Raw genomic sequence first — 10373 nt, forward strand, 5'->3', positions numbered from 1 at the left:
TCTACTCTGCTCTACTCTATTCTACTCTGCTCTACTCTACTCTACTCTACTCTACTCTACTCTACTCTACTCTATTCTACTCTGCTCTACTCTACTCTACTCTACTCTACTCTACTCTACTCTACTCTACTCTACTCTACTCTGCTCTACTCTGCTCCTCTCTACTCTGCTCTACTCTGCTCTACTCTACTCTACTCTATTCTACTCTGCTCTGCTCTACTCTGCTCCTCTCTACTCTATTCTACTCTGCTCTACTCTGCTCTACTCTATTCTACTCTGCTCTACTCTGCTCTGTTCTACTCTGCTCTACTGAGCTGTCCCCTCCCTGTCCCCTGCCAGGTGGCGTTTAAGATGTATCTGGGCATCACGCCCAGCGTGACCAACTGGAGCCCGGCGGGAGACGAGTTCTCCCTCATCCTGGAGAGCAACCCCCTGGTGGACTTCGTGGAGCTGCCGGACAGCCACAGCGCCCTGGTGTACTCCAACCTGCTCTGCGGGGTCCTCAGGGGAGCCCTGGAGATGGTGTGTGTGTGTGTGTGTGTGTGTGTGTGTGTGTTTGTGTGTGTGTTTGTGTGTGTGTGTGTGTTTGTGTTTGTGTTTGTGTGCAGGGCTCGACATTAAGCTTTTTCCGTCAAGATCACTTTTGTCAAAATTGACCCATCATTAGCATGCAACTATAAATACATAGCATATGAATTTTGACGGTGTGCTCTGTTCGGGGGGCCCCCTGCCTTCCACCGCTGTGGAATCTAGGTGTTCCCCCCCTCTGGGCCGCTTGGCCCAGAGAGCCAGAAGGGGGAACGGCATCTAGCCCCCTGCCTCTATGACGATCAGAGTGGGCCGCGATCGGGAAGACGCTCGGAGGTAACTCAGCCCACTAAGACCGTCAAAGAGAGCCACAGGGGGACTGCTGTACATTATAGTCCCTGGCCTCCAAATACAAAGTTTTAGAAAAATCAATAGGCTTTATGTTAGTGCTAATAACAAATTAGACTACTATGATTGGATAATTTGTAATCTATTCATTACATGAATCATTAATATTAACAGTATTATATAGGCTTAATTATTTTTTTTAAAGCTTCGTAAACTCAATGCTGGCGCTTATTTTCATTGAGGGATGCTCATCTCACCTATACTAGTCAATAAGATGATCCATGCAAAACAACCTAAAGTGGTTGATATGTGATAACAAACATCATTATCTCTCTACACACAGCAGCCCATCCAACCTGAATGGCCTTTCGTTCCAATCTCAACTTTCGTTTTTCGAACGGGCGGGTGTCCATGATGACAGAGTCGCTCTGTCATCACTCAACTCAACCTGCGCATAAAGTAACCACATTCAATCAATCAATCAATCAAAGCTTTATTTGTATAGCGCATTTCATACCCAGAGGCAACACAATGCGCTTTACAGAGAACAAGGGAGGTGGGCATACGACCCACTCTCTACATATTCCAGAGGGAAGAAAAAAAACAGTAATCACCCCGGGGGCCAGTTAAGTGAGCTGTAAAAATTATTCCCTGAGCCCTCTAAACAAGGCGATCGAGCAAGCTCCAGGAGTATGTTTGTCTACCGGCTAAGAACATTTATAAAGCAATACATTGCATTAAATTACATTTCTGAGTGAGAGAGGCTAAAAGCATCATAGGAGAGAGAATATTCTACGGACATGCTACATCATCCACAGCAGACACAGGGGTATCTATCGGACTTCGGGAGGTCTGCTGGTGACAGTGGGGCATCCACTGGACCTGGTTAGAAGATAGGAGGGAGAGAGAGAGGCACTAGGGAGAGGGAAGGCAGAGGGAAGGCAGAGCAGGGTTAGTAGCACATAGAGCCATACAGACCACACAGATATTGAAACAGGCAACCTGGGGCAAGCTCCTGGAATATATTTGTCTAATGGCTAAGAACATTTAAAGAACAATAAATAACATTAAATAAAATTTTCGGAGCAAGAAAGGCTAAGAGCATCAGGTCCAGGCCTAAGCCGGATGTGGACTGATGTGTGTCTGTGTGTACGTGTGTGTGTGTGTGTACTAAATACTACGATATCCACAGCTCCGCAGCTGACACTGGACCTGGTTAGAGGATAGGAGGGAGAGAGAGAGGCACTAGGGCAGACAGAAAACGGTTAGTAGCACACTGAGTCATTGAAGCAACACAGCAGTCAGAACAGAACAAGCCTGTTTCAGGATAACCAGCTTCTGTACACTACTTGATATACATACATTGCATAGAAGGATAAATACCAATGTATACAGAGGATTCACAGGTAGGTTTGAGGCTGCCTTTCTGTGTCTCAAGGTCCTAGCTAGTGATTGTAGGCTAGGTCGAAAAGGTACGTCTTGAGGTCTCGCTTGAAGACCTCCGTTGTTTCGGCCCTTCTTAGGCACTCCGGTAGGGTGTTCCAGAGGTTGGGGGCATAGAAACTAAAAGCTGCCTCTCCGTGTTTCTTGGTCCTGGCTTTTGGAACTGTTAAAAGTTCAGTGCCTGAGAATCTAAGTGGTCTGTTTGGCATGTACTTAACAAGCATGTCTGAAATATATTCTGGTGAGTGACTGTGGAGAGATTTATAGACTAGTAATAGTATTTTAAAGTCTATTCTATAGTTGACAGGTAACCAGTGTAGTGATTTAACGCTGGTGTGATGTGTGCCCTTTGTCTAGTCTTAGTGAGAACTCGTGCTGCAGCATTCTGTATCATTTGTAGCTTAGAGATTGCTTTCTTTGGTAGGCCTGATAGTAGAGCATTGCAGTAGTCCAGCCTGCTTGTGATGAATGCATGCATTAATCTTTCGGTGTCAGCCTGAGAGAGAAAGGGTTGCACCTTGGCAATGTTCCTTAAGTGGTAAAAGGATGTCTTTGTAATATTCTTGATGTGGTTTTCGAAGTTAAGATCTGAGTCAAGTATGACACCTAGGTTTTTAGCCTGGCAATTGGTGTCAATTTCCAGAGTTTTTAAGTGTGCAGCTAGTTTCTCTCTTTCAGCTTTTTCTCCAATGATCAGTACTTCTGTTTTGTCCTGGTTTAGTTGGAGGAAATTATGTGACATCCATACATTTATATCTGTAATACACTTGACAAGGCAGTCAACCAAGCTGTAGTTACTGGGTGTTACGGAAATATAGAGTTGGGTATCATCTGCGTAGCTATGGTAGCTAATATTGTGCCTCCTGATGACACTGCCAAGGGGACATTGAACATTGAAGTATGTTGCCCAATATTGTAACCATCCCATGTGCTACATCCCATCCCAGCTCAAACAGCAACGCTGTGGTGTTCCAGCAAGTCCATTGTTTCCCCACAGATCTCGCTCGTCTTCAATAGCCCACATTTTTGTTCAGCTATTCTAATTGGCGAGTGGCTCGTCTGGAAGCGATCAGCTGTAGCCTAAAGCGTCCAGCCGGTGCCTGGGTGGCCCGTCGTGACAGTCTGACAACATCGTTAACGTCTTCTTTAGAAGAGAGTCACGCTAACGTGACGTTTGGCGGTAGGGGGCACGGTAAAATGATCAGGCATTCAAAAAACTCATTGTCACTGGAGGAAGTAGGCCGTGACGGGGGTCCAGGAGGGGAGGTGGCGCCCGCGTGGCTCGGCGTCGGCCCAGACCAGCGCAGGGCGGGGTCAGACAGACAACAAAGGCTACTGGGAGAATCGCAAACCTGCTTGTGATTTCAGCATCTTGACTTTTCCGATTGGAGGAATTCATTTTTTGCGATATGAGTACATAGGCTATTGATTAAAAATCAGTAAATACATTATACTTGTCCATCAGACAACTGCGGGAGGAAGTCCACTTGTCCGAGCTTCAAATGGACTTGTCCAGGACAAGTGGACAAGCCTTAATGTCGAGCCCTGCTGTGTGTGTGTGTGTGTGTGTGTGTGTGTGTGTGTGTGTGTGTGTGTGTGTGTGTGTGTGTGTGTGTGTGTGTGTGTGTGTGTTTCTGACCGCTCGCCCGTCCTGTGGTGCCAGGTCCAGATGGCGGTGGACGTGAGGTTCTCTCAGGACACCCTCCGAGGGGACAACGTCACAGAGATCCGCATGAGGTTCATCAAAAGGATCGAGGAGAACCTGCCAGCTGGAGACGAGTGAGAGCTGACCTCTGACCCCCCCCCCCCCCCCGCCCTCTCCATTCTGTTTCTCACCTGGGGGGGGGGGGGGGTGGAGAGGGATGGAGCGATATTCCGTCTGTAAGAGACTGAAAAGAGAGAATGAGTATGGCCATGGGTGGGCCTCAATTGTCTAATGTCACTACCTTTCCTACTCTCCTGACTATGTCTGCAAGGACTAGATGACCCAAAACAGGTTGAAGCTACACAGTAAATCTGTACTGGGAAATGCCCCTCAACCAGTCCAGATCTTTTATGTTACTGCAACCGAAGGCAAGGAGACGGAAGAGGAGCTCGCTGTGGACTATTGAGACGCACCCACAGATCTCTGGTAGGATTGTGAGGCCCTCACCAACATCATGGGTAGGTTAGGAGGTCCTAGTCAGGCTAGGAGTTTCATCTTATGAAACCTTCAGTAAGCCTTCATGAAGTCTCTATAAGCATGTGTCGCAAAGCATCCACAGTGGAACTGTCATGTTTTATAAGGGACTCATAGTTTTAGGTCCTATTCAACATGGTGGTTTAGGTCACACAGTGACGTTAATGTCACACAGTGGTTATGACACATTAATGAGCCCTTTATAAAACATGAGATACGGTTATGCAGTGCTTATAGAGGCTTCATGAAGGCGTAATGAAGCCTTTCTAAGCTGCACTTTAAAGTGGGGGCCGTGACTGCTATGTAGTATACTGCAGTACATCAGACAGGCCCAGTCTGAAAATACACCATCTTCCTTCCTTCCTTCCTTCCTTCCTTCCTTCCTTCCTTCCTTCCTTCCTTCCTTCCTTCCTTCCTTCCTTCCTTCCTTCCTTCCTTCCTTCCTTCCTTCCTACCTACCTACCTACCTGGAGGAGCTCTCAGATCTAGCTTGAGTGGACAGGTGTAAGTGAAAGAAGGTAGGAAGAAAGGTGGTGTTTATAGAGTATTCTAACGGGGCCAGAATCTCCTTGGACCACCTGTCTCTCACCGGGCCGGGAGACAGCCTCCAGATTACATTAGTTCTTATTAAAAGTTCTGTGCAGTGTGGCGGTGGTCACACCACCATCTCATGACTTTTGTTTGTCTATGGTTTTTGTTTGTCTCTTGTCTCTTTACCAGAAAAACAGATCTTGTAATGTAAAATACACGGTTGCCATCTGTATGGCAATGATAATTTATGTGGCTGAATTTGGGTTTTAATAAATCTATGACTTATTCAAGCATTGCTTGTATCTTTGTTGCCCACCCCACCCCTTGGAACAAGACAGCATCATGTCGAAGGGCTGTGTGTGTGTGTGTGTGTGTGTGTGTGTGTGTGTGTGTGTGTGTGTGTGTGTGTGTGTGTGTGTGTGTGTGTGTGTGTGTGCGTGTGCGTGTGCGTGTGCGTGTGCGTGTGCGTGTGCGTGTGCGCGCGCAGGACTTGTGTCTCGTTAACCTGTTCCAGATCTGCTCACACTAATGTAATGAAGTGTCACCTCTCCCCTCCCTCATTCCCTCCCTCTCTCACACACACACACACACACACACACACACACACACACACACACACACACACACACACCCCTAACCGTGTAACCAGGCCTACAGCAGATACAACTCTGTTATTCCTTCTGGAGTCAAACAACAACGACCTAATACCTCTCAGATGTTTGTCCAGCCTACCTGGAAGCAATCTGTGCGTGTGTGTGTGTGTGTGAGTGAGTGAGTGAGAGAGAGAGAGAGTGGGACAGCATGTGTGTCAGCGTGTGTGTGTGGGAGGGCTTGCGTGTGACCGTGTGTGTGTGTTAGACAGGCATGTTCTGGGAACACACTCTAACGGGAGTCGCGTGTGTGTGTGTGTGTGTGTGTGTGTGTGCGCTTGGTATGTAGAAAGCAGGGCAGGTTGTCGTTAAGGACCAGCGTTTCTCCTGCCAGAGACTGCTCTGTTCTGGCCGTAACACCTGTGAATGGTTTGACGTCATCCAGGAGTCACGGATACAACTGCTCGTTTAGGAACACCGCTCACCTCGTCAATCACAGCACACAGAGCGGACCATTCACACACACACGCACATACACACACACACACTGTGTAGTACTGACTACACTAGATGGCGTTTGATCAGTTCCGCTGAGCCAAAGACAAAGTTCTGTACTCACTGTTTTCCCAGTGCCTATGAGGACCGCCTAATGTATTATCAAGACCTTTTAAATATATTTATTTTTCCGGCAATATCGATTGCTTCACCACGCATGCATTAACTTAGCTCGCGTGCTACAGCGCAGCACACAAGGCATCAATCTTTTTCAGCCGAGGCCTAAGGAAAACACGGACAGATCTAGAGTTTCATCCGGAGAAATCTGCTGCCCACCCACTGTCCAGGCCTTCTTCAGATCTTCAGACAGTCCTAGTTTTATAGCGCTCCTGACAATCTTTTTTTTTTTTACTATGGTTTCCTAATTCTTGAGGCTTAAAATACCCCTGCTTAGTGCTCAGGACGCGCACGCGGGAGGCAGGAGGGCTGGAGCGAGAATCCTATGTACGTCGTGTAGTAGTGGGTCTATGTAGTGGGCGGGTCCTGTAGTAGTGGGTCTATGTAGTGGGCGGGTCCTGTAGTAGTGGGTCTATGTAGTGGGCGGGTCCTGTAGTAGTGGGTCTATGTAGTGGGCGGGTCCTGTAGTAGTGGGTCTATGTTGTGGGTGGGTCCTGTAGTAGTGGGTCTATGTAGTGGGCGGGTCCTATAGTAGTGGGTCTATGTAGTGGGCGGGTCCTGTAGTAGTGGGTCTATGTAGTGGGCGGGTCCTGTAGTAGTGGGTCTATGTAGTGGGTGGGTCCGGTAGTAGTGGGTCTATGTAGTGGGCGGGTCCTGTAGTAGTGGGTCTATGTAGTGGGTGGGTCCTGTAGTAGTGGGTCTATGTAGTGGGCGGGTCCTGTAGTAGTGGGTCTATGTAGTGGGCAGGTCCTGTAGTAGTGGGTCTATGTAGTGGGCGGGTCCTGTAGCAGTGAGTCTATGTAGTGGGCGTGTCCTGTAGTAGTGGGTCTACGTAGTGGGCGTGTCCTGGCCTAGGCTACTGTGGATCCCCAGGTAGACCTGCCTGGAGAAAGTAGACGTACACAATGACAGTGAATTTTGAAGGGAAGCTACGAGAGCTAGTCTCCGCTGCACCATGGACAAGTCATCAGAATACAGTAGTTGGCCAGAAATTGGCAATGTTTTAAACCTGAGTAGGAAAAAGATATTTAGTGGATGCAGCTTCTAAACCTCCATTTAGACATAAAGTACGCAGTAGAGCTAGTGTATGTGAACAACGTCCCTTGTGTAGTGTTTGGGTATGCACCTGGAGTAGGCTTTTCAAGACGGTTAGGGTTGCTTTGGGCAATGGTATTACCAGAAGCCCCCACCAGAGCCTGCTGTAACCAGAAGCCCCCACCAGAGCCTGCTGTAACCAGAAGCCCCCACCAGAGCCTGCTGTAACCAGAAGCCCCCACCAGAGCCTGCTGTAACCAGAAGCCCCCACCAGAGCCTGCTGTAACCAGAAGCCCCCACCAGAGCCTGCTGTAACCAGGAGCCCCCACCAGAGCCTGCTGTAAGCATTGCAGAATTCCACTTTGGACAAATCCCTTATCACAACCTAGTAGGCTTTATGGATCCTTTCTCTCCTTCCTCACTTCTTTAAATGCAGGCTATGATCTGGTTCATGTGTGCTATGGGCATGTGAGGGAATCACCTCTGTCCTCCCCTCAAACCACACGTGATCAACTTCCTGGTGCGGGGTCAAGGGGCTTGAACCTAGAGGTGTGTCGCTAAGGGTCAACTTCAACCTAACATGTCAACGTAGAGCTGAAGGTCGACGTTGATATGCTAGGTTGAAGTTGACCTTTAACGACATGTATGTCTCGCCATGCGGAGGTCAGACTATGGGACTATGAGAGTGTGTGTGTGTGTGTGTGATTTTATTTTTTTATTTGGAACTCTGTGTGTACTCCTTCAGATGTGAACAGCAGGGGATGTGTATCAAGCGTCGGCCCGTACGAACTCTTCATCCACACTCCGCCATCTGGACGCGCCGACGCTCTGATTGGGTACACAGTGGAAAGAGGCAGCACTGCGCTCGCTGTCATCGTAAAATGAGCCCCCTGCCTTACCCCCCCCGTCTGTCAACATCACACACCCACACATCCACGCATTCTCTACAGCCGTATAATGTGGATATTGGACGGAGATCGGGCAGGAAATGTTTGTGCGCAGACGGTCAGTGTAAATCATTTGGCAGAATTAGACCGTTTGCATTGGGGTGGAGGGACGATGTGCAGATGGGTTTGAGCACTGTGAAAAGTTATATCACTCTGCCATATGCTTCCAGGAATTTAGCTGGCCTGGACACTAACACACACACGCACACACACACACGCACAATGGCGCGCCGGCTGCTTACATGAATCCATCCAGTAGGGTGATGAAGCGCACCTCTGTTGCGCACCAGACGTAGATGTTTGGCTTTTTAATGCTCACGGTTGTCAGATGGCGTCTGTCCCTCTGTGTGTGATAACGTGTGCAAGTGTGTGTGGGTGTTCACTTGAGTAAATCCTGCTGAGTATAAACTGGCCAGTGCACAATCATTATGAGTTGACTCCATGCTTCCTTGGCCTGCTGCTTGTTGCTGCAGAGCGCGCAGGATGGGGCTGATTTGTGTTTGGTCGACTAGACTGTAAATGTTGTCATTCCCTGACCCGCGAGTGGCTATTTTGGTCTATCCCTCCCTAACCCCCCCCCCCCCCTTTACCTCTCTCTCCATTCTCTCTCTCTCTCTCTCTCTCCGTCTGTATCATGGCTGTAAATGGAGAACAGCATCACAGGCAGACAGACTCCCATCAGTCATCTCCCTGACATACACAATGTGTTTAGTGCCTGCCATGCGGCATGCTTCATTCTCTCCATGGCTCCCTACATAATATAATATCTTTTTAAGGAAACTTTATGAGGAGGACGGCTCTGGCAAACAAGTAGCGAATGTTGCAGGCCTGGGACGATGTGCAGCGATCTGCTTAAAGGCCGGCTAAACGCTTCCATGTGGCTGTTTATGGGAAGCAAATGGGCGATGGCACGCTGTGACAGTAAAGCCCAGTGTAGCGCCCGCCACTGAACACTGTACCCCCCTCCCCCCCCCCCCACCTTCCTCTCCTCCACTATCATCCCTCCATCCCTTCTCTCCTCTCTTACCGTGTGTGTCTCTGTGTCTCCGGTTCTCTTCTCCTCCTCCTCCCTCTCCTACGCTTCCCAGTCACTGCCCATCGTTCTCTCTCTCTCTCTCTCTCTCTATCGCTCTTTCTCTCTCTCTCTCTCTCTCTATCGCTCTTTCTCTCTCTCTTTCTCTCTCTCTCTCTCTATCTCTCTCTATCTCTATCTCTATCTCTATCTCTATCTCTCTATCTCTCTCTCTCTATCTCTCTCTCTCTCGCTTCCCCCTCTTTCATGCTCTGCCAAATGCATGGGAGACGGGTCAGAAGAAAGAGAGAAAGAGGGAGAGAGAGCGAGAGAAAAAGAGGGAGAGAGAGAGTAAGAAAGGGCGAGCGAGTGAGACAGACAGAGAGACAGAAAGAGAGGGATAGGAACCATGTGTGTGTGTGAGAGTGAGAGAGTGAGAGAAAGAGAGTGAGAGAGTGAGTTATGTGCGCGCACCTTATGAGAACGTGAAACGTCTGGGCGCGCTCTGGTAGGAGGTCCTCTCTCTCTCTCTCTCTCTCTCTCTCTCTCTCTCTCCCTCGCCCAGCCACACGCTCTCTCCTGGAGCTGCACAGTCCTCCCACAGGTGCACCACCAGAGCCCTGCTGGGCCTGATCTACACATGGACGCATACACACTAAGCCTTGGCTACTTGGCAAGCATGCTTACTGTAGCAAGCGTACTTGGTAAGACAGACAGACGGATAGACGGATGGAGGGAGGGAGGGAGGGAGGGAGGGAGGGAGGGAGGGAGGGAGGGACGGACAGACAGACAGATAGATGTATCCAGGAGATTTGTGCGTATATTTCACCGAACACATGTCGAAAAAACAGCCTTGCCATTTTTCATCCTCTGTTATGTTATCTATGATCTTGATATAAGAGATATCAGAGATATAATTTAGAGTTATGCCTGCCAGGTGTTCAGATGCAAACGGCTCTGAAAGAAGGGGAATGTGGTGTGCCACCTGCAAGCCATCCTGGGAGATGAATCATCTGCTACTTCCCGTCAAGAAATAAACCATTTTATTCCATCATTTCCTGATGGTGAATCACACCACTTCTCAGACG

At 48.8% G+C, this 10373-nt stretch overlaps 1 protein-coding gene across 1 annotated transcript in view; it reads left to right on the top strand.

Annotated features, from left to right (window-relative positions):
- trappc3 (trafficking protein particle complex subunit 3) overlaps positions 1 to 5305 on the top strand; it is a 10271-nt gene extending 4966 nt beyond the window's left edge. The window contains exons 4-5 of the mRNA XM_084455618.1: positions 340 to 522; positions 3983 to 5305. Of these exons, the coding sequence (XP_084311744.1) occupies positions 340 to 522; positions 3983 to 4102 (303 nt within the window). The 3' untranslated portion in view covers positions 4103 to 5305. The remainder of the gene's footprint in view (positions 1 to 339; positions 523 to 3982) is intronic.
- Positions 5306 to 10373: the final 5068 nt, after the last annotated feature.

This window comes from Borostomias antarcticus (assembly GCF_949987555.1).
Source record: "Borostomias antarcticus genome assembly, chromosome: 21".
Lineage (NCBI taxonomy): Eukaryota > Metazoa > Chordata > Actinopteri > Stomiiformes > Stomiidae > Borostomias > Borostomias antarcticus.